The sequence below is a fragment of the Sturnus vulgaris genome, chromosome 2 (genome assembly GCF_052056855.1).
Source record: "Sturnus vulgaris isolate bStuVul1 chromosome 2, bStuVul1.hap1, whole genome shotgun sequence".
NCBI classification, from domain to species: Eukaryota; Metazoa; Chordata; class Aves; order Passeriformes; family Sturnidae; genus Sturnus; species Sturnus vulgaris.
Genome location: NC_142244.1, coordinates 71,181,149 through 71,205,451, shown reverse-complemented (window position 1 = coordinate 71,205,451; position 24,303 = coordinate 71,181,149). Strand labels below are relative to the sequence as shown.

Here is a 24,303-nt window from a genome sequence, read left to right as displayed (position 1 = left end):
AAAGATGCATGTGACAAATTTCAAAGCAAGTTTTGCTCTGTTTTGGCTTTTTCCTCTACCCTGTGTTTGTGTTTGTGAAATTGCGGAATTTTTTTACCTCAACAACATATTACAAGTTTCTGTGATTTTCAAGATGATTGTATAAAATTACTTTATCTTAATTTTTTTAAATTTAGTTTCTAGTAGGATTTTTAATAAAGATACAAAAAAATAAAGAAATTGAATGGCTCAGATGAGGATTTTACATTGTTTATTAGATAGATCAGTAAAGCATTCCTAGCTACGCTTGACAGCAGGAAATATATTTTCTTGTCTCTTGGGGAGCTCCTCACCCTGACATAATTATAGCTAAATAGTAATAAGTTTGTAATGTTGTCTGACTTTTCCCTGACCATAACCTTAATTTCCTGGTCAAATTTTCTGTTTTGAAAATGCTTGCTCCGAAAATATCTACATGACCTCCCTGTGTCAAAAAAAAAAAAAAAAAAAAAAAATCAGGTGAAAATCTACCAGTCATTTCGGAGATATATAACAGAAAAACTGTTGCATGTGAATTAGGGGTAGAGCTGCATGTCTGGTTTCTCTTGTACCTGCTGTTCATAATGATGAAAATCAAGTCCAGTATCCTGTGAACGAGACTTGCTGTGAACACACGGCTTGGCGGAAGCACAAATTCCTGCTCTGCTTTTCCCATGTGCATTCACTGCTCGGGACTGGAACACTGACAGGAATATTCGCACGCTTTTCTGCTTCTTCCTGCCCGACTGCAGCCCGTGAGCAGCAGTGGGCTGGAGCCAGGTATCAGCCTTCTGTCTGGGGACCACAGCAGCTGAGCCCTGGAGCAGCACATCATGCTCACAGCCTGGCGCATTCCAGCAGCAGATTGAGAACATCTTTCAGTTCTTGCACGACTAAGAGGAAGCAGAGTGGGAATTGTGGCTCGCAGGTGTGTCTGTGAATCACAGCATCTCTTGGGGCTTCTTTCATAGCTCTGCAGCCTGCACATCAGTTTAGGCTCAGATCTGTCTGGTCTGAGAAAGCATCGGCTAGGCATGCATCAGATGTATTGGTTCCTTTAAATGTGTTTTGACTTCATTCTGCAATGTTTTCCCTTCCCTTTTGATCTCTTTCATCTTAAACACATCACTGCTGGTCAGCAATTAAAACTTTGCCTGTGTAAAATAAGTGACTATAAAACATTGGAAAGGTCACTCGGAATACAGCTTGTGGTAGGGTATCTTGGCATCTCACTTATGAAAATACAACACTATTTTTCTCCTTGCTGCCACTTGGCAGTATTCCTCTCACAGCTCCAAGTCATTTGTCATTTGTAAAATGACAATCTTTTTACAGCTGCCGTATTGTGACTCATAAGAGAATAATTTTACTCATACAAAATTGCAATAGGCTACATCTGTATTTCACTAAGAATTATCATTGTCCCCAAAGGTGATGCTCCCAAGTACTTTACATTGGATCTTCACTCTACTTAAAGGCCATATTTGAAAGGGAGAGCAATACAGAGAACACACAGAAACATCAAGGAAACATAGTTCAGCAATCAAAATGTTCTCTTTTTTCCTTATTTTTTTCCCTTTTTGTTCTTTCTTAATATTTTCAAGCTTTTCTTGTAAAGCATATCATTAACCACTTGCAATACCATGATAGAGAAACTTCTGACTCATGCATTAAAATGCTCAAATTTCCCAATACATCAGCTGCAAGACATAAAGCACATGTTTTTGCAATCCAGTGCAGATAGCTGCATGTCCATTCTGCCCTGATATAAACTGGCTGAATGAAAGTAATGTTTTTATGTTATGATAAACCGAAGCTAATACACCCTTTCTCTCAGTAGACTGCATTCAGTTGTGTGCCACGCCTTTATAATCCCAAACTGGAGTTGGCTCAAATCCAGTCAGTTTGGAGCACAGGTGTGACTGTCTGCACCTGAGAGATAAGTATTAGTTCAGCAAAATCTACAACATGTAGCTGAACCATTGTGATTTTAGGGAAGAGAGACAGGGAGTGTCTACACACCAGCTAGATGTAAATAAAATTTTTCAACAGATCCTGCCAATAAAAATTTGACCAACTTCTGCATTTCAGTTACGAAGAAAATAATATTTTACTTCAAAGTGCTTTTTTAATGAGTTCTCTCTAGTCTAATACACACTCACATACCATAAAATACTATCCAAGGTACTTGCTACCCAGTCCTTGATTTCTGTGGCAAATAGATGTGAGAGACTGGAGGTTCACTGCCTAATTGATATAAATTAGTCCAGGTGTGACTCAATTCTGTAGAGGGTAAATTTAGAATACATGTAATTATTCACATTACAGCTTTAATAATAGATTGTTACTGTCACCCCCTTACAGAAATTCAGAAGTCATCTCCGAGGGAGGCTTTGTGGAAAATATTTCAATTACAAACTGTGTTATTTTCCCACATCACATAAGCAAAAGATACTGAGTGGTTATTACAACCTCATGCCTACTTCCTCTGCTTTCCATAAAATTCTCGAGAAACATAAATCCTTAGAATTTATTTCTGTGTTTCATTTCTGCAGAGGCATTGTATTTATTGTCTTACTTAAGTAGATCATTGAAGAAATAGACATCTGGGCTATGTTGCAGTTTGTCTAGTGCTGCTCTTCTGAAGATTCCGTTACAGCACAGAGCTACAGCAGATGTTTGGAGATATTCTGGCACCTGAAAATACTGGTGGGCACTTCACAGAGATTCCCAAAAGCCCATGTTCAAATAAAATTCTATTTAAATTATATCAGGGCTCTTCAAAAACTCTCATGGACCATGTAAGTCCATAGAGGGACATGTATGTTTGCATAAAGACTTTGCTCAACCAAACCAATGGGATCAGGCATCTCTCTGGCTACTTTCAATTATAGAATCATGGAATAGTTGAGGTTGGCAAAAATCTCTCAAGATCATCAAGTCCAACCATCAACTTTGCCACCACTATGATCATCCCTGAACCATGTCCCCAAGAGCTACGCATACATCTCTTCTTTCAAACTCTTCCCTGAGCAGCCTGTTCCAATGCCTCACAGCCCTTTCAGTGAAATTTTTCCTAATACCCAGTCTAAACCTTCCCTGGTGCAACTTGAAGCCATTTCCTCTTGTCCTGTTGCTTCTTACTTGGAGAAGAGGCCAGCACCCACTTTATTACAGCCTCCTTTCAGGCAGTTGTAGAGAGCAAGGTCTCCTCCAAACTAAATAATCCCAGCTCCCTCAGCTGCTCTCATGCAGCTTATTCTCCAGACCCTGCACCAGCATTGTTGCCCTTCTCTGAACAGACTCCAGCACCTCAACCTCAATGTCCTTCTTGTAGTGAGGGGCCCAGAACTGGACACAGCACTTGAGGTGAGGCCTCACCACTGCCAAAAACTGGAGTAATCATTGCCCTGCCCCTTGTGATACAGGCCAGGATGCCATTTATCTTCTTGGCCACCTGGGCACACTGATGGCTCATGTTTAGCCAGGTGTTACTAGCACTCCCAGGTCCTTTTCTGACAGATCTTTCCAGCCACTTCCCCACCACTCTTCCTGCCTGTAGCACTTCATGGGGCTGTTGTGACCCAAGTCTTGTTGAATTTCATACCGTTGGCCTTGGCCCATCAATCCAGCCTGTCCAGAACCCTCCTTGGAGACTTTGTAGCCTTTCTGGTTCCTAGAAACCTCCATGCAGTATGATGAGCTGTTCTGCCATTCTTACAACCCTCCTAAATGAGTTGTTTGAAGAGACCTGAGCCAAAGGAAAGATTTTCCAGTCTCTTTTGGGTAGTCATCATTCTTCCTTCTCCTTTTCCATTTTGTAGCACTGTATCTGCAAAGATTCCAAAGACCTCATTTGAAGAAAGTTATGAAAAACAAAGATGGGCTTAGATAATCTTAACTAAATACAGAAACTCCAAAAGTTTACTCTTCTGTATAACAACTGCGTCTATTTCTTGGCACAACCCTTGTTGTGGAGAATGTTGTTTTAATGAAAACTGGAAGATTTGGCTGCTGCTCTGGTGTATTTGACCATCGAAGAAGTTCAAAGGCTAAATGTTGCTAAACTGAGGCTACAGACGTTTGTCTGTTCATAGAATCAGCTGTGAGGAAGGTGCTTTCTGTGTCCAGTTAATCTTTTCCCCTAAATCAGATAAAATGTGCAGCTGGGGATGTGGAAAGATTTTCATTAAAGTGTATGATTCAAAATGCTAAGTGAGCCAACCTGAAGTGCATTGTGCTGTTTTCTCTATGTCTTAGTACTTAGAGATATGCTGAATATGCAGGTAGTCCTTTTGGTATTATAGTAGAGAACACTGGTAAACTGGTCAATAAAAACCATTAGTGAGGGATTCATCTGATGTTTTTACCTGCTGCAAAACAATTAGATCACACTATGTCCTATGCTCCTTGAGTGTCCAGAGGGTCCTTTTATTTTTAATCAGATGGTTAGCTAAAAACTGTGGGGGATACATTTCTCTCCAGTGTTGCCTGACTTCTCAGCTCATGGAGCCTAGACACTAAACCTCAAATACACCCCACACCAGATATGCACCTTCTGGCTCTGTCCCTGTTCTGATCAGTCTCAGGTAATTTTCTGTATTTCTGGTCAAGGGTGTGTTATTTGGAACATGTAAGAAAAGCAGTGAACAGTCGAGTCAGATAAAGACAATTCAAAGATGAGGAAGATCCTCACCTGCTCTGTCATTTTTTCCCATAATCACTGAGATGATGAAGTTAGAAGCAAAAGGAGTGGAGTTTACAGTGCTTAAGGAGGCAGGACTAACACTTGAGTGATACCGTTGTCCCACCAGGGAGTGACTACACTGCTACTGTCCAGTTTTTAGGGCACACACCTCAGGGGCTCCCTCGTGAAAAGATTCTTCTTGACTAAGATTTGCATAAAATTGTAAAATGGTTTGACTTGAATTTTAGAGGTCGTCTAGTTCCAGCCTCCATGGCATGGCATGGGCAGGGATACCTTTCAGTGGACCAGGTTGCTCAGTGCCCTATCCAGCCTAGAATGGAACACTTCCAGAGGTGGGGCATTCACAATATCTCAGTTTAAAGCTGTTCCCCCTTTGTTCTGTGTCTAAGTGCCCTTGTAAAAAGTCCCACTCCAGCCTTCTTTAGGCCCCCTTTTGGTACTGAAAAGTTGCTACAGGGTCTTCCTGGTGCCTTCTCTCCTCTAGTCTGAACAAACCCCATTCAGCCTGTCTTTGTAGGACAAGACCTGGTGGAAAGCAGTCAAGATAGAACTCCATGTTTCAGCACTGGGAATGAATTTTTTTTTTAATAATTGTTGTTTTCTTTTCACAGCTACTTGCAGAGGACTGGCCTTTTGGTGTTGAAATGTGCAAACTAGTGCCCTTCATTCAAAAGGCATCGGTGGGCATCACAGTGCTGAGTTTGTGTGCCCTCAGTATAGACAGGTGAGACCCATTTTTCATTGAAGTCTCTTAATTTTTTTTCTATAAGGGCATTGGCTCAAATTCACCTTTCCGCTCAGGTGATACAATGCTGATGCAAAGATGAATTTAAGCCAGTTAAACTGGAGTTTTCTCTTATTTTGATTTTGTAAATGTATGCTGTTGCTTCAGGTACCGAGCAGTCGCTTCTTGGAGTCGCATTAAAGGAATTGGAGTGCCAAAATGGACTGCTGTGGAAATTGTCCTCATCTGGGTCATATCAGTGATACTGGCTGTTCCAGAAGCTATTGCATTTGACATGATTACAATGGAGTACAGAGGAAAGTATCTTAGAATCTGCTTGCTTCACCCCACACAGAAAACATCCTTTATGATGGTAAGTAACTAACATTTATAAAATCTCTGGGACAGTTCCTTGGATCTTCACAGTGTTGTGTGAACTGTAATGTGCACAGGTGTATGTGACATGTAGGTGAAGATAATGTTCAAATGAAATACTGACATTTCTGAAGCATACAGGTTCAAAGAAGAGCATTCAGAAATCTTTGACTTTTTTGTGGGCTTTGAACATACTGCTTTCTTGTCCTGTTTTTTCACCTGTAATGTACACCTTACATAAATGCTTTTCAGGACAGACTGACCAATTGGTTACAGCACACTTAGCAAAATGCTCAGCATTTAATTCCTAACCATGTTTTTGCTTTGCTTTGCTCTTTACAGTTTTACAAGGAAGCTAAAGATTGGTGGCTGTTCAGCTTTTACTTCTGTTTGCCACTGGCGATCACAGCATTTTTCTATACTCTCATGACTTGTGAGATGTTACGAAAGAAAAGTGGGATGCAGATTGCTTTAAATGACCACTTAAAACAGGTAAAAATTTATCCCTGTCCACTCTCTAACTATAGACAGGCTACCTAATAATTTTATTTATTTTCCTGCCACATCATTCTGTTCTTATATGACTTCAAGATTAGAAGCAAAGAGAAGTTTCCTAGCAGTGGTGCTGCTGAACTCATATACATATGTATATATCAGAGCCCTCAGGAACCTAAGACTTTAACTGAAAATCACAAAATTGTGTCTTTCTTGTTTGATTTTAATGTTTCAGGTTTTGTGGGTTTTATTTCTTCTTTGCCATAATGAGAGTTGACTATTTTGTAATGCAAACTGAAGTCATGCTCTAGTCTAGTAGGTGTTGCTTTTAAACTGTTAATTATTTTGAAGCAAGTTCTTGCTGAACCCTATTGAGGTTAGCAGTATATGTTAGCAGAGCAAAATATATTCCAGAATGCATTCCAAGGTATTAGTGGCCCAGACACAAACATCAGACATCACTAGAATTAAACTCTGTTTGTTCTATAATGTGTATTTGTGCTCCTTTCCTCTTACCTGGTTAGAGGTGTAATTGGAATCTCTTGGGGCATTTAAAATAAGATGTGAGATCAAAGCAAAAGGAAACACAATTGAAAACAAGCTGGTATTTGAACGTGATAGGGGAAACAAATATATTCTTAATTTTAATTTAAATTACTGCTTAAATGATGTTTTCATGACCTCGATTTGTCATATTATTACTCATACTTCTTGAAATAAGAGATACATAAAACCAGAGCGAGACTTCTAAAACAATAGAAAAGATCAAGCACATAGTCCAAGAAAATAAGCTATTTGATGCTTTCCTAACTCCTATTTTGATAGGCTTTTTTATCTTGTTTATTAAATATTTGGATATTGGAAGACAGCAACGATTCAGAGAGGGAGAGGAGAACTGTAACACTGTTCTGTCCAATTTTCTTTCTCAGAGACGTGAGGTGGCCAAAACTGTGTTCTGTCTGGTGCTTGTTTTTGCCTTGTGTTGGCTCCCACTTCACTTAAGCAGAATCTTGAAACTCACTATTTATGATCAGAAGGACCCCAACAGATGTGAACTTTTAAGGTGAGAATGCAATAATAAAATATCTGTGTATTGTGGGCATTCTCCGTAAGCATATTTGGATTTCCTATTGAATTAGTTTATTCTGCATGTCTAGAGTTGTCCCTGCTTCTTCATCGGGGACCATCTGGTTTCACTCCAATAGCAGAGAAATAGAATTTTGAGGAATTCCCTTTCTTTTCCCCATCTTCCTCTTGATCCTTTTTGGGACTGTTCTGTCATGTGGTGCTATGAGAATAGAAAGGGGATTTCTGTCCCTATTTTTCCTTTCAAGAGAGCAGCTAAGATTCAAAGGTTCAAAAAGACCTTGTGAATATCTTCTTCCAAAAGTTAAAATGGTTGGATCTCCTGAAATTACTTTCACAAGAATGGTCTTCTGATTCAGACCTTATTGTTGAGTATAACTGTTACCCGCATGAGTTAATCCTGTTGATTTAATCCCCATTACTATTACATTTAATAGCTGGTCATGATTGAGTGAAACCAAGTCCAATTTCCATAGTTGTAAACCTCTACTAAGCCTTTTCAAAGCAAATGAGAAGTGTCTCACTTAAATTTCCACACAGCTTTTTTCTTGTGATGGACTACATTGGTATTAACATGGCTTCACTGAACTCCTGCATCAATCCAATAGCTCTGTATTTGGTGAGCAAAAGATTCCAAAACTGCTTTAAGGTAAGTGGCTGCTGGGAGTTGCTCCTCTGGTTCAAAGATGATATCAGTCATAAAATTCATTCCTTAACATGTTTTAAATGGTCATTAAAATGTACTTTACATTTGAATTGGGTTATGGTAAATGTTCTCTCTCCCTCCTGCTGAAGCTTCATAGGAAGGAGCTAAGGTTTGATGGGAACAAAAAGAGAAAGCAAAAGAGCAGAGTGTACAATAAAGCCTCTGTGGATCATGCTAATCAGTGCTACATCACTTCCTGACTGAAGCTGGCACCCAGCTACTCCCAGAGCACTGACGAAGCAGACTGGGACTGTGCTGCAGAGATTCACGTAGCCACATCCTCTGCATCCTGGCAGGGAGGGTGCTGACCCTGGGCTCCCTCTTCCTGGCAGAGCACTTCAATCAGTCATGGAAGGCAGAGGATGCAAATCTGTACTTCTCCCTTTCCAGCACCAACATTTTATGAGACAGACCTGTTTGTAGTTCTGGCCTGAGTGAATAGAGCTGGGCACTAATTCTCCACTCAGGGTTTCAGGCTATGGATTGCATATGGTTTGCAGCTCATCAGTCCTTCAGCCTTCACGTCTTCCTGGAAAATATGGAGATTTGGGCTTTGTGAACCCTTGCTATTTTTAGACACTGTATTGGAGTCCTTATATTGCCTATGTTAGATTTTTAGATCTAAATTGTTAGATTTTTTTCTTTTCTTGCCAAGTATTTAACCACTGGCCACAGCTAGGGTTATTGTGTGGCTTTTAAAATTCCTTACTAGCAAGATGGAAAGTCAGTAGTCAGTCAGCTCTACATCTAGTAGTGCTAATGTATTTCCCACATACCTGTGACAGCACAAGTTGCAGAGGTTTTAGTGTTGGTCTTGTCTTCCCTGTCTATGCTGCTGGCTCCCTGAAAGAGTCACTGGAGCTGAGAGCACATAAGAGATCATCATCCTGAGCATGGAAGTAAGTGGGTGTGAGGAAGGCACTTTAGCACCCAAAGGCCAGACAGGAGCATGAGAAAAAGGTCTGCAGTACATCTAGTAAATGTATGAGTTGTATATGGGTTTTCACCCTTCTTCTAACTTCTCTTTTTCCCACCTCAGAACAATGAGCTAAATAGCAGCATCTTGCTTAGAAGGGATAGATAAGAATGCATTTTTTTCCTCAAGAAAGATTATCAGACAAAGGACAATAAGGAGTCATAATTTTATTTTCAGATGCATTTAGAACTGCAGACCAGATTTGAAGGGGTATGTGTGTGGCTGTTACTATATATAACTACTCAATATAACTCCTGCTGTGCTCCAGAAGTAAGATTGCTAATGGGGCCATTTGAGCAGCTCAGAGTTGAGTCCCATTTCTATGCTTTATGCTCTAATCGCAGAGCAGCAGCTTGCACATTCGCCATTTCCTACTCTACCCCTGGGAAAGGGCAGATTTTCAGTACGTTTTGCCACGTGTGCAAAATCAGAGTGATGTAAAATGTTTGTTTCATTTATTTTAACAGTCATGCTTGTGTTGCTGGTGCCAATCCAAAGATCTGTTGTCCCTGGAGGAAAGGCAGTCCTGTTTAAAGTTCAAAGCTAATGATCACGGATATGATAATTTCCGCTCCAGTAACAAGTACAGCTCTTCATAAAGCAAGCATAAAAGGTATATTCTCTTACATTAATACTGGTGCCTTTTTAAGGAAAAAAGTTGCAATTACTTTTAACAAGATGGTAACATCCAGAGTAATCTAGTTTTGTATTTGCACAAAACAAAAGAACATTAAAAAAAATCGTCCTAAAACGGTATCACGTTGAAAATCACGGACATTTATGAAATCATCATTTATGGAACATGAAGAAAAGCATAGAAAGAACAAGTCATTGTTAGCACTTGAATACTTCTGAATCAGCACTTCCAAATGATCCCCACTTCCTGTACATTAAGCGATCGTTTGTATTCTCTGTAACAGTTGTAGGAACTGAAGTCACAGTAATTATTAAGCAGCATAATATCAAGTTAATTGGATCAAAGCCATTATTATATATAACGCAATGTATTATCTTTTATAAAGCAAATTAACCACTATCACTATTGTGAGTTTGTTTAAATAAAACATGAAATACTTTGTAATAGAAGTCTAAATGTTAAAAAGTAGAATTTTTATCAGGTATATTATCGAGGTAGCTACTGAAAATATTAAAGGATGCAGTAAAGACGAAAGTGCATTTTACTTTGATGACTGTTTTTACCTATTATTGTCAGAAGGAACCTGCCAAGGGCTCTATAAATTCATTTCTGTAGCCACTGTGTGTCTTCAGTGCATTTGCCAGCACTTTGGGTATGAGTATTTGTGTTTACTGATAGCAAAGGAGAGAAAACCACACCAAAAGCAAAAAATTAATACTAGTAGAAATGTACAGAGAGCAGCTATTATTTCAGCTATTTTTAGTTGAAAACAAATGGATTGTATCCTGTGTAAAAAGTGGGCATTCCAGAGCCTGGTGGTTCTTTACTGGAGATACTTTTGTGACAATTTACAACTGTTTTTGCAACCCAAGTACTGTCTTGGAGCAAATTTTTTTTAAAATAGTGGGTGGAAAAAAATGTCACCAATGTAAAAAGAGAGAATTTAAACTTCTATCTTAATTTAGATTTAAATCTTCATAAAGAAAATAATTAATGAGCTGTGCTTCTAGAGAACAGTACTATGTAGCATACTCATCTTCATATTGTTTTAAAATATATTCTACTTCTGTAGTTCCATATTTTTGGGCGTAAGAAGATGTGTGATTAGTTTCTGCTTCTGTAAATAGTTCAGTGAAATGTAATTAATTGTAAAGTATTAAGATATGGGCAGGACCCTGCAAGAACAGAAGAAGATAAAGATGCCTGTAGTAAACATGATGTGTGTTGCCGGGAGCAATGCATGTTTTGTATATACATGACAGGTCATTCTTTGACTTTTCATTTCCTGTTAATTTGTTACAGATGTCCCCAAAGACTTATTAACATATTTCATGCACTAAGGCATGAGTTTTTCAAGAAAAATTGTCATGTAACATGCTTTTATAAAAGACATGTTTTCAACAGGCTTGGTATTTTATTATAATAAAATTATTTATCAAAACTCAGGAAATTTTTTATTTTAAATTTCCAGATCTCACATGTAAGGATTTTTACCTTTTTTTCCCAGTCTTGATTAACTTCAGATTTTTTACTAAAGTGCCTTAAATGTGCTCAGGATGAAAACAGCTTTCATTAAATGTTCAGCTGATGTTACTTTGGGTGGGTTTCTGACTTTAGGTAGCTACAGCTACCTTGCAGACAGCTAAAAACGGGGTGGTGAGCCCATTCCTGGTGTTGTCCCCGTCAAAAGCTGGTAAGTGAATGCTTGTATAATCAAGCTGAGGAGGACCCCTGCACATGCATTTGAGCATGGGCACGTGTGTGTTTGTGTGTGAGTGTGTGTGTGCAAGCATGTGTGGTGTGTACCATAAGGTTGCTGTTACCATCTTGCTGCAGCACGTCCACTCAGCTGCTGTAATGCTGAATTGTTATAAATGTAAATCTATTTTAGGTTTCCTTCTTTATGTTTTTACCTTAATTTTCATGGTAACTTTCTCACAGTAAGCCATGAATATCACTTCACTTCACCCTACCTGGATCTATTTCTGTGAAATGCGTTTCATCTGTTAAGGATGGATAATAAGTGAAATCCTAGATTTGATACTGATCAGTGTTATTTTCATCAAGTTTTATCTTTACAATATTGTACATGTATATTATTGTTATTTTTATTTAAAATATAGCTGTTATGTCGGCAACTGTGTAACATATTTTTCATTTTTTTCCTGGACTAATTCTTTGTTAAGTTCTGCTAAGTCAGATATTTAGGTTTTGCAAATAAAGACCATATATGCTGCCCCCTTTTTGGGTTCATATATAAATATTAGTACACTCTGTCATTTTTTTCAGTATTATTCAAAGCAATATTTTTATTTAAGCTTTCATTTCCTGTAATAAAAAGTTTCAAAACTTCTGTTCTTATACAGTTCTAAGATTAAATCTCTTAATACTTCACACAGGTGTTTTCTGAAATCCTTAGTACAAGTTTGTTCTTCCATTCACTGAAATCAGTAAACATTTAACCGTTCAATTCAGTTCCAGCAGAATTAGGGCTGAACACAGCTCTTTAAAAAGCCCATGTGACATTCGCTACTTTGAACAAAATAAGAGAAAAATCGAAATGCTTTCTTTTTAAGGAGTTGATTAGAAAACATAGGAAAAGAAGATGAAATCAGCTTCTAGGGTGAGACATCCAGTCCGATGTTCTCTAATCCTCAGATGGGATCACAGGTAGGAGAGACCCAGGTGCCTTTGTAGGAGTTCAGTGTGCTTGCCCAGAGTGGTGTGACAGGGAAGAGTCATTGTCCCAGTGGTCTGAAGGGTTCACACAGAATGGCTCCAGGTAAAAGAAACCAACTTGTAAGAAACTACATCACAGCTCTGTGTTTTAGTTTTCAGACAGCAGTTAGATGTTAGTTCCCCAGCTGCTCTGAATTCTGCCTAAACTGAACTGAAACACTGGTACTGCACCTCAGAATCAAATCCAAAACTTGATGGTTGTGGAGCATCTGCTATGAGCTGTGACATTTCAGTGTCCCAAACAGCTCTTAATCGAGACACAGCTGGCTTAGCAAGAGAACGTTGTATGTACTGAAATAATATTTAAAGGATTTTTGAAAATTGTTCTGTATAGCTGTGTAAAATTATTCTATATTTCATTTTCTGTGATCACTTGAAATAGCAACTTCTGTAGATCAAGCGGCATAAACATTCTAAATTACCAATAAAATATTTGTAATTTGGATTCATTACAAAAAGACGTCTGACCTTTTTTTCTCCTAGGGGGTCCCGGTTTATTGTTGAAGAGTGACAGTGATGTAAAAAGAAGTAAGCAATCCTAATCTAAATATCAAAGCTTTTGAGTGGGATGGTTTTATATAGCTGTTTGAAAATTGGAGAGAGTTCAGACTTGCATATGCGTTGCAAAATTGTCTGATGTTTATTGGAACAATCATGCCTATCTTTGCTCTGCTTGTTTTTGCTCAGAATGTCAGTCACAATCTGTTCTCTACACACCCTTATATAGTCACAAACTCTCTTGTGTTTGGGACATCACGAATAAAAGGCAAGAAGCTTTTAGTTCATTAATTTAGAAGTTTATGCACTCAGTGCTCGAATATGCCACATGAAAATCATCATCCCTCTGTATGCTGACAGTGTAATTTTGTGTATATTTTTATCTACCTTTCTTGAAGCAGTGGGAAACTGTATCAGGCTAAATATGCTATAACTGTTCAAATACATAACTGTTTGCTTGTGGTATCTGTACACCCCAAAACGTGTTTGATGCTACTACTGTTTTTTCCCAAATAGGTAAGTTTCCTTCTGTTTACTTGGTGTCCTGTTACATCCAGGTCGATTTGTGTTTTTTCATGGTCCCAGGACCTTTAGCACATAGTTCCAAGTTTCCTGTGCCTGGAACAGAACTACCTGTGGAGATGAGATCCTCTGTGAGTAAATGTTCTACTTAATATCTCATGGCCTCTTCACTTCCTTTATCTTGTGCTTTGGTCCAAGGTCTTCACCAGCCTCTCATTATGAGGAAGCACTTTTTGCACATTTTCTTTAAGACCCTACAGCCTTCTACAGGTAGACCATAACTGCAGCTTGTTGTCAATCTTCTAAACATGCTAGAACTTTCCCAGCAATGTGCATGTACATGTATCTTACATTCTTCAAACACTGACTTACTCTGACCACTCTTGAGCAGGGCAGATTTGGCACTCTGGTGTTGGTGGAGCAGGATGGTCCATCTGGTAAGCTGTGACTGGATCTGGTCCACAGAGTGGTTCACATTTTATTGCACTGTCCTGTAGCCCACTGCTCTGACCACCATGTTCTTGTACTCTGCTCAAGAAGGCAACTGAGTTGTCCATGTACATGCTGTGCTCTTGGGTTCAAGTTTCTAAGCCAAGTTTCTGAACAGTTCAGAAGACCAAGGCAGACAAAAGGACTTAAAAGTGCTGTCACTAAATAAAACCTTGACCTCTCTTTGGTCTTGTCAGTCTTCTTACTACTGTCCTTTAGCTATGCAGGCAGTGAAAAGGCACCATGCACCACTCCCCTTTTCTTACTATTATTAAGAAAAATCTACTGTAATGAAAAGTAAAACCTTCAGGAATTACTGTTACACCTTAGTGGTCATTATCCTAAACCTTCATGAAATCATTGTGACAATCCAAGGATGTCCTGATTGTGGGAGGCAGTATCTGGAAGGAATTTTAAAGTACAGTGTGACAATTACTCAGACACATCAGTATCTATATGACACCCATCAATAGATATCTTCAATTTCAGTATTGCTATAAAACTTTGCATCTTGTGTAGCCACCCTAGAGGAGTGCTTTAGAAAAAGTGGGAGTCAAATCCTGAAACCCAGTAAAACCTGAAAGGACACACTGGTAAGGAATTCTTCTTCAGAAACTACGTCCCCCAGAAGTTGCTTCTACTTGTTTTGCTCTTGGGTGAGGGGGATGAGGGGAAGCATTTGTTGCTCTTTTACCTTTTCATAACCTTAATTTCCCAGAGTTTGTGAGTAACTCATACATGGGATTACCCTGAAGAAACAGATCAGTGGTGAAACCAAGGAAGTCAGACAATGGCTCTCATTTGAAGCTATCAGGAAAAAGAATAATGACAAATCCCAAATCCCTCACATCTTCCCCAGATAATTGGGTTAAACACATGCAGCCTTTGCAGAAGCAGGAGAGAAACATGCCAAGTTAACAATACCTAAACTGGTGGGTTTGATAAATTTTAGTTGGACATGCAAGTAAAATGGCAGATTTCAAGCAAACTGGATTTTTTTTTTTTTTATTAAACTGGAACAAGCATCATAATTGCTAACAGGTGTTCACAGGACCAGAGTGGATCTTGCCAAAGATACAGGAAGCTTCTTCCTGGAATGCACCTACAGCAGGTAGTACATCCTACAAATTTGGCCCCACTGGTCTCGAGGAGCTAGCATAGATACAGCATGAAAGATTCATATCTGCTGTAGTCAAATACTCAACACATGCAGTAACCAGGTGCTTACACTTTTGATGTGTATTTATATGAGTACATAGATAAGAAAAAAATATGTATTTATACCTGTACATATACAAATTAAATATGTTTCATATTATGTGATATAAATTGTATGGTATATAGAATGCATTTCATTAGTTTTATCTGAAAAAGTTTTCAATGAAGTAAAAGATTTTTTTTAAATCATATCAGTCTGAACAAAACATAACCCACTGTCTTTAAAACCACAAATACACCACTTCTAATGTGTTCTATCATTTTAATCTCATATTTTGAATTTTAAAGGAGTTTTAATATATTTGGAGACAATCTTACATTAGTTCATGCCATAATATGAGTAATGTAAGCTCTGTATGTCACTCATGCAAACTATGAATGTCTGCCAGACCACTGGACTTGTCTACTGCATTTTTAAACTTTGTGTTCATTAGCGTGAATAATAAAGACTGCTGAGCACTGATGGAAATATTTTTATTGTTTTCTGATGTGGATATCAGTTTATATTAATAAAAGCTTGAAATGCTGACAAATCATGCACTACTCACACTGAGAGGCTAAACTATGAAATGTAATGAAAATATGTATAAACATTTATTAAGTGGTATTCATGAATTCCAAATAGATTTGTTTAGGAATATTTTATAATTTTGTCTTTTTAATAATTTATATTTTATTTTGCAAATTATGCACATTTTTTTGACCATTAAATGACAACAACAGAATCTTCTCAAAAAAATTCAGAACTTGATATTTTTATAGGAGATGGAAACAGATTGTGAAATGACCCATGACATTAATGCTCTGCATTGAGCACCTCCACATAGGTTATGAAGGCACTTCCTTCTAAACTAACTGCTAAAATTCTCTTGATTAATTTGTTTGCCCAAATTTCATGTTAAAGAACAAATAGACAAAGAATATGGCAAGCTTCTTGATATTTGCAATTCATTATTTAGTATCTTGGAAGCATTTGATCTTTATAACGTTCATACTGAAGCTGAGATACACTGCTTACAAATGTCTTCAGAGGAAAAACTATGTCACAAATAGGTGAGGCCATTTAATATTTGTTTACATATGTACTCAGTTTATGCAAGGATTCAACGAATTTTTTTTAGTTGACCGAAAAAGAATAAATTGATATTGTAATAATGTGCAAGTGAAATACCTTTAAATTACTCTATAAACATATTCGTGCATATATGTATTTTTACTTCTGAGTGTGTGTAAATACCTACACAAGTATACATAAATTACATAAATTAGGATAATGGTCACAATATGAAAGACTGAAAAAACTAGAGAAGGTATAGCTGGGGGTAAAAATACAAGAAATAAATAACATGTGTGATTTGCTGAGACTTCTACTGTGCTTATGCACGAACTGAAGAGTTTACAGCTTTCATCTAGAAGTAACCAAATTTTTCAGCTCTTCAAGGTTTGACCATCCATACTTCAGTCTTCCCAACAAGTTGCAAAACCTGCAGTAGAATGACATTTCATGGTTCTCTTGCAAGAGAGCAGGAACGCCAGCCACGGTGTCTTGGCCAAATTCCAAATTGAATGATTACAGTCTGTTTCCTCTTTTCCTCTCTCTTCCTGCCAATGGCAGCGTGGGTTAGCAGAGCATCCTGCCCCTCTCTTCAGTTTCACACTCTGCATGGAGACATCTGCTTTGTCATGTGCTGGAGGTGACCATATTTCCCTGCTAGAAAGTGGGAGCCTCCCAAATCTGCTGACAATTTGTAGAGTATTTGGGAGTGTTTCAGAATGAAAAGCAAAATTTAAATGTAAAATCAGTACTCAGAGTTTCTTTGAGCATATGCCAACTCAAGGTTAAGTGAATCTAAATCACCTCTTTTTTACTGAGTTTGATAAGTTTTTTAAACACGTCTTTAAAGGCTTCTAAAACTTTTTGTATCATTCATTTGTATAGTTGGAGACATTTATTATGATCTGGAATTTGTTAAATAGTGCTCAAGTATTTGAAAAGGCATTAAGGATGTCTACAAGGTTGAGCATAGAAAGCCATGAGTGCAGAAATCAGTGTTCTCCAAGCTCAGGCTGAAGTAGTTGCACTGCTTCCAGAACAAATCAGACTAACTTCTACTCAACTCAGATCTTAGGTAGACTGAGCTAGTGTCAGTCAGCTGTTGTGCAAGTGGATCCTAAGTGAGGGTTAACTCCTTTAAAAGGCAAGACTAAGTGTTTGAACGATTAGACTGTACAAGTATAACGAGTTCATCATCATCATCATCATCATTTATTGCCTGTATTTAAAAAAAAAAATAGTTGCTTGCTTATATACAGAAATTTCACAGACCGGTTTTGGTTGGAAGGAAACAGCACTAGGCATCAAAGCCTCATCCAACCTGGCCTGGAAGTCTTTGAGGGATGGGGCATCCAAAACTTCTCTCAGCAAACTGTTCCAGTGCCTCACCACCCTCATGGTAAAGGAATTTCTTCTTAATATCCAGTCTAAACCTCTTTCATTTTCAGTTTAAAGCTGTACTCCCTGCTTCTATCACTATGTGCCCTTGTAAATAGTCCCCCTCCAGAGCCTCTCCAATATATTTGATTGCATTTGTTTAAAACAATCAAAAAAGAACTGGCAATGTTTGCTTTAAGCTATCTAATTACTTAAATGCATTTTTGGAGGATTTGACACATAAGGAGAAGTGGAGAGAAATGGGACTCCATACCCTGGAGAAAAGAGGGCTCAGGAGGATATAACTGATGTGTATAAATACCTGCAGTATTCAGTGGATATTTTGGAAAGCTTCTCTTTTAACACACCAAAACTGACTTCATTGTGAGATAGCTGGACAGCTGAAATCAACAGACATTTGTCAGACAAAGATGTGTTGAACTTCCTTAGATAATAGTTTAGTTCAGTTCAGTTCAGTTTAGTTTAATTTAATTTAGTTTAGTTTAATTCAGTGTGGGCAAATGCATATCCTGTATAGGCAAGTATGATGACTTTTTAGTTTAAATATTCAAGGTCTTCTTTCTGTGGACTATATGGGGTTTATCTACCCTTTTATATCCTTCAACAGGGATTAAGTTATGATGGTGCCTCTGACTGCATTGTTATTTCATTCTATAGGAAATATAAAGCCCTGATCTCAAGAATTTCTTTTTCTGAATAGTTTTTTTTCTATGACTCGATTAAATAAGATGAACCTACTGCATCTTTTGGAGGGTGAGAAGCAAAGACATATCTTATTTGTAAGGTAGTGATAATGTATACAGTCTCCTCCATTTTGTCCCATAAACAACTGTATGCATTTCAAGTGACGTTGAAGTAGTAATTCTGTTGTTCAGAAACCTTTGATTTTGTTGCACTTGAAAAGCAGGAAGGAAGTTGTGAAACACGCATCACATATATACAGATGTCAAGTACAGCTAATGAAGAAAAGCAGATGCATTCCTTAATAGCAATTAAACAGGAGGAGGGAACACACTGTCCGCTTCAATTAGGAATTTTCTCTTCAAGGTTCCTTACTTGACAAGACTTGTCAGCTACTTCACCTCATTTATATCAATATTCTTTTACATTACTCCTGAAAACATACACTACATTTTAAAAAAAACCAAACCTCTAGACTTCTATGTAAAACAGGATTGTAGATTTGCAGCTGCATTTGCAGTTTAAGTACATAAAATTGTGACTTTTTGCTGTAACAGTCACATGATAGACACTGAAAAACTACTGCACAATATTTAAAATATATTAAAATCGAAGTTATCTTACACTGGAACTTTACAAAATATTTATCATACGTATGATTCTCCTTTCAGTATGTCCCAGAATGAGATTTTTGTCTTCTTACAATGATAAAAATCTTTAAATTATCTTTATACATTGGTCTGATCTTTGCTTCTTGTAGCAATGTATACTACTCGCTTTTACAAAGTTTCACATTGATGATTGCAGACTGCCTTGGTAGTGTCTGATTCATCAGACAGTTTTGAATTCTGGTACCATCTCTCAGACTGCTTCCAGAGTCTATTTCATACTCAGTTTCTTAAGTGTGCCCAAACACTGAAAAAGCGCTGAACAGAATCACATGCACAAATGATTCTTGCAAAGTCCTGCTTGAAATGATCTACTAGCCTGACAGAGATAGCTCCTGCTTGAGGATGTCTTTAGAACATTATGAGTTCAGAACAACCTTGGAGTGATTACTTTCTGGATAAATTTTCTTTGGGGTGTTCACGAGGACATTACATGAGGCAAGGTCAAGGAAAAGTTGGAAGTCCAACCTCTAAGCTTGTCCTTATTTCTGTCTCACCTAAATCAAACACGTCATTGCTCAAACCACCACTGAATATACAAGTCTCTTCTTTCTGTTTCTGTTCATGCTGTATCCAAGTGATTCTGTGGTGCCTGCTGCTGAAACTGCCTTGCCACTCTGAGTTTGGACAACATGGATTGTGAGACACAATAAGGAAGAACTGAAAAAAATCCTATTACCACTATGACTATCCTAGCAAGACACGTCTTTTAAAGAGCTGTTTTCAGAGATATTCCTTTCCCTGAAGAAGATAAGCAGAACTGGTATCCCTGCCATGGCTACTACTTTGAGCACAGTCAGCTGGAGGTTCTGGACCTGAAGAAATGGCTTCTTGTTTGTGTGTGAGGGACAGGATTCTCAGTGCTGAACGGAATAGTATTCAAAGGAGGGGAGGGAAGGGAAGGGAAGGGAAGGGAAGGGAAGGGAAGGGAAGGGAAGGGAAGGGAAGGGAAGGGAAGGGAAGGGAAGGGAAGGGAAGGGAAGGGAAGGGAAGGGAAGGGAAGGGAAGGGAAGGGAAGGGAAGGGAAGGGAAGGGAAGGGAAGGGAGGGAAGGGGAGGGTACTCAAAAATCTATTTTTCACTCAGTTCATGAAACTATAGCAGAAATACCTTCTTGAACAGAGGGAACTGAAGGGAACAGAGGGAATTAACAGAGGCAGAGGGCACACTTCGTGGTGCAGCTAGGTGCTCTGTAGATTATATTCTGTAACTCATGGTTCTCAGGTTTTAAAAAGCACAGTCACAGCACATGGCCCTTAGTGTAGTCAAAACCCACTCTGGGATTTCTCAGGATTTCTCAGCAGCCTTTTATTGTCAGTTTTCTGTCAGACATGCATTGGGCATGACATGGACTCCGTAAGTTCACACATTAATATCCCCATCAGACACCGGAGGACACTACAAGTGGAGATAGATTTTGTTTCTTACAAAAGTAATCCACTTTGAAACCTCTGAAATTGCCCTAAGGACCAAACTAAATCCCAGCAAGTGAAGAACATTTAAGGGCTTATTTACAAACTGCTGTAGACAAGAGACAGAAGCATTTACTCTAGGAATAATAATTCAGGAGGCATCTTAAATTTAAATACTGATTACTCCATTACTACCATGACTTAATCTACATATGTGTTCACTACTTTTACACCCATCCTCATTCTTCTCACCTATTTTTTTGGCGTAATTCCTATTTATTTTTCAGCTTATTAAAGTGTTTCTGTGCTTGCATTTAGAGAGAAGGCTGTAATTTTAATTTTGAGTTTTCATCTTTTTTTTTTTGTACTGGCATTATTTAGGGGAGCCTTTTTAGAAAGATTTTGTAAAGTTCTGAGTGACTATAACATGTAGGAAGCCCTTGCTAAAGGCAGAGTATATAATATGCATCCCTAGCCCACACAGGTATCATGGAATCAGAGAACATCTCTGGAAAATTCCAGGGATGAGACCTACTAATACAAATAATTACTTGCATGTTGCAAATATTTATCTGGAGTAAATAAAGAGTAAGAGAGGTTCTGATGCAATGACTCACCTAATGAGTGATATGATAAACAGTTACAAACAACTGGGAAAATGTCTCCATTAGATTTTTGTCATTTTACAGTTTTCACAGAAGAGTTATTCATTTCCTCTTCTCAGTATGAATAATGTCACAATAAATTCTCTGTTCAATGTTTCTTATTAAATGATACAAGTAGGAAAATCAGAGCCAAAAAAACAGCTAAGAAAACCGGGAATAATGTGTCATAATGTGGCTAATATGCAGAGGGAACCAGACACCCTGTAATGTCTCAGCTATATCTAGATACATAAAAGAGTTTATACATAAAATACCATAATACAAGTTACCATAATGACTCTACCTTCATTAAAAAGAGAAGCACTTTATAGTGATCATTTTTTTTTAGTGCATGCGAGCAAACTTGCTTAGGGTCTATCTTGAGCTGTACATACATCAAACAGCTGCACAACCCTGGACTGTGCAGAGCCAGCTCCACAAAGGGAAGCAGCAGAGTCACATTACCACAGATGATTGACTGGCCCTTGTGCGTGACACGGTTAATTAGCCAGAGCTCATCACCAGAGTAACCCTGCTGTACTGCTCATCAGATCTAAGGTAGCATCATCCCCATGTCATGACATCCAGATAACCAGCTCTCTCAGAGCACATATCCATACAGTCACAGATAAAGAGCAGCAGGGCTCAAATACCCACTCTGATCCCATCAATGACAGAGTCCACAGAGTCTCACAGGGTTATTTCTGGTTCAGGATAAGTAAATGCCTTTTGAGGCAAGCCCAATCTAGAGTTAAAAACTGCCAGGGATACCACACTTCATCAGTGGGTGAATATAGCCATTAATATAATGGATTGCTAAGGAAAAAAAAAAAAAAAAAGCAAGTGCCTTATATTGTGTTTGCGTTTTAACTTCACCTTTTTGACAGAGGAGCTTGTCAGACCTCTGACTGCTGGGCTGAACAGCTCTTTGCTATTTGTCCTGTTTTGTGTACCGTGACCAGTTATTCTTAAGTCTTCACGTTGATAAGCTGAGTAGATTGCACTGCTGGAGACTTTCCAGGTCCTTAATATTCCCATGGCTTTTTGTTGACCCTTCTCCAAATTATTCACATCCATCATGAATTCTGAGCACTAGAACTGGACACTCTATTCCAGTAGCAATTGCTTCTCTGCCAAGTGTGGCAACCCTGTAACCTTCCACTTCTGTCTGGTGGATATACCTAAGGATAGTATTAGCTAATTTTTTTCCATGTGGTCAAAATAACATATCCTCTTCAGAATCTCTGTTTCACAGGAATGTCCTCTCTCTTGTTTTTATGGCTTACTTTTCTGTTCCTGATCTATTGTTCTGACAATAGATCTTCTATTCGGCTGTACATAAATGTCTCTTTTACAGAAGAGACTTTTTTTTACAGAAATATCTCTTTTTTTCCCTATTCCTGCTTATACAATGTCCCTGGATACTCTTTGTTGCTGATCCACCTTTTCTTAATTTTTCACTCCTGTTATTCTGTGTCATCATCAATTTTTTTCAGACAAAATATTATGTCCTTTTGCCCAGTTATTAGTAAAAATACTCAATTACATAGAGCAAAAATTTTCGCCCCTGCATCTCTTGGAAAGCTCAGTTAACCAAATAAGACATAGATACACCCATATGTACAATTATTTTTAGAGATTAACAGCGTAACGTGTGCTGCATTGACCTGTTTTTCTGTGGTGTATTCGTGAAAATCGCATACAGTACCAAATCAAATCTCTACCAGAAGTTTCTCAGTTCTCCAACCAAACTTGGATGTTCAGTCAAAATATTCAGTAACTTTGCCAAGATATATTTCTCTCAAATTTATTGACTGAAATAAATTATATTAACATATCTTAATATTTTTAATCTATATATGTATACTGCTCCATTATTTGTCATAATACTGTGTGTGCTCTGACTGCCAGACATGCATTATTCAGTTCTGGGCTTTTATCCATTTTCTGTTTTAAAATAATGGCACAGTGTTATCTTCTCTGCAGTCCTCTGGAAATTCCAAGGCTTCTTGAAAAGCAACCAGAGGTTTTTTAATCTCAGCATTAATCTTGACAAGGGTTTGGTTGCAAGACTATTGGAAATACTAACTTAAAATCATGTGATGCCTTGCACCTGCTAGCTATGCTTAGTACCACTGCAGGATATTAGATCAGCACCATCCAACAGGAAGACATAATTTATTTTTCTCCCCAGTCAGCCCATAATAAAGAACTGAAGCACTTATGGAATTCTTCTGCCTTTTCTATGTCAGTCATTGCAATTCTTTTAGGGTCATCCTGCCTTTATTATTGTTAGTATTGGTTTTGTTTGGATCTACTCAGAAAATACTTTATCTTTAACCCAGATGGTTACTCTTCCATTCCATTATCTTTTTTCATTAATTTTCTTTATTTGCTGGCTTCTATGCTGTTCACTGACACCACTCATAAATATATCTGATATCACTCATAAATATGTCTTCTTTTTTATTATTTGTTCTGCTCTGATTTCTCATATATCAAAACTGCTTCTTTTCTTAGATACAACACTGTTTTCTTTGGGATACTGTAGCTTTTTCAACCTCTAATAACATATTTTGAAGCACGTCTTAGTTCTTCATATTTCTTTTCATATTTTTTCTTCTAACTGGGTATATATATCATATTGAGTGATAAGAATCAGTACAGTGCATAGAACTAAGAGATGCAGACTGAATAGCAAATGCTGCCACTCCCAGATGAATCAGGCATCCTGCCTCTTCAGCTATCTGGCAATGGACCAGCACAGGTTTAATGAGAGAAAACAACCTCAGAAGGATCCAGTTACCATTGCTTTGTACAGAAAGCAGTGAAAGCCTCCCCATCACTAGACAGCAGTGCCACCCTCATGTCAGCCGAAAAAGACATATAGGATATCTATTGAATTGTCTATTGACATTGAAGAATTAAAATCATGTAGCATTCAACAGCTACATCCTCATAACAGCATACATAAGACCAGTGTCAGATATGAAAAAAACCCCTCTATTAAAAGTTAGTTGCAGTCCTTGCCAGTCTTTTTAATAATGTGTACTATTTGTGCATGCTTAAAATGTGGGAGTTTTTTTTTAATGAGTATTGTCCACTTTGAGGCAATAAGAGGAGCAACAAAATAAAAAGAAAAAGCCCCTCATACAGTATTTGGTTTGTTTTTTCTGTGGTTGTAATAAGTAGAAGCTTTAGTGTGCATGTTTGGCCACAAATATGAAGGCTACAACTTACCCAGTTGTCTGATCCC

General features: G+C 38.0%; 1 protein-coding gene and 1 long non-coding RNA gene across 4 annotated transcripts in view; one reads left to right on the top strand and one right to left on the bottom strand.

The window, feature by feature from the left end:
• EDNRB (endothelin receptor type B) overlaps positions 1-16,301 on the top strand; it is a 20,747-nt gene extending 4,446 nt beyond the window's left edge. The window contains exons 2-9 of one of the 3 annotated variants that reach the window (XR_015801543.1): positions 5,338-5,450; positions 5,619-5,823; positions 6,168-6,317; positions 7,250-7,383; positions 7,947-8,055; positions 9,556-9,701; positions 12,948-12,992; positions 13,520-16,295. Coding sequence is in view for 2 of the 3 variants with exons in the window: in XM_088159806.1 (XP_088015932.1) it covers positions 5,338-5,450; positions 5,619-5,823; positions 6,168-6,317; positions 7,250-7,383; positions 7,947-8,055; positions 9,556-9,687 (843 nt within the window). In the remaining variant the exon portion in view is untranslated. Of the gene's footprint in view, positions 1-5,337; positions 5,451-5,618; positions 5,824-6,167; positions 6,318-7,249; positions 7,384-7,946; positions 8,056-9,555; positions 12,923-12,947 lie in introns of those variants that run through there. The other 2 variants (XM_088159806.1, XM_014870984.2) reach the window with 2 other exon arrangements.
• Positions 3,803-24,303, bottom strand: LOC148224843 (uncharacterized). Its single transcript, XR_015801544.1, has 3 exons — positions 24,288-24,303; positions 8,889-8,973; positions 3,803-3,850 (listed from the first exon to the last, which is right to left on the bottom strand). It is a non-coding gene; the product is annotated as an uncharacterized LOC148224843 (long non-coding RNA).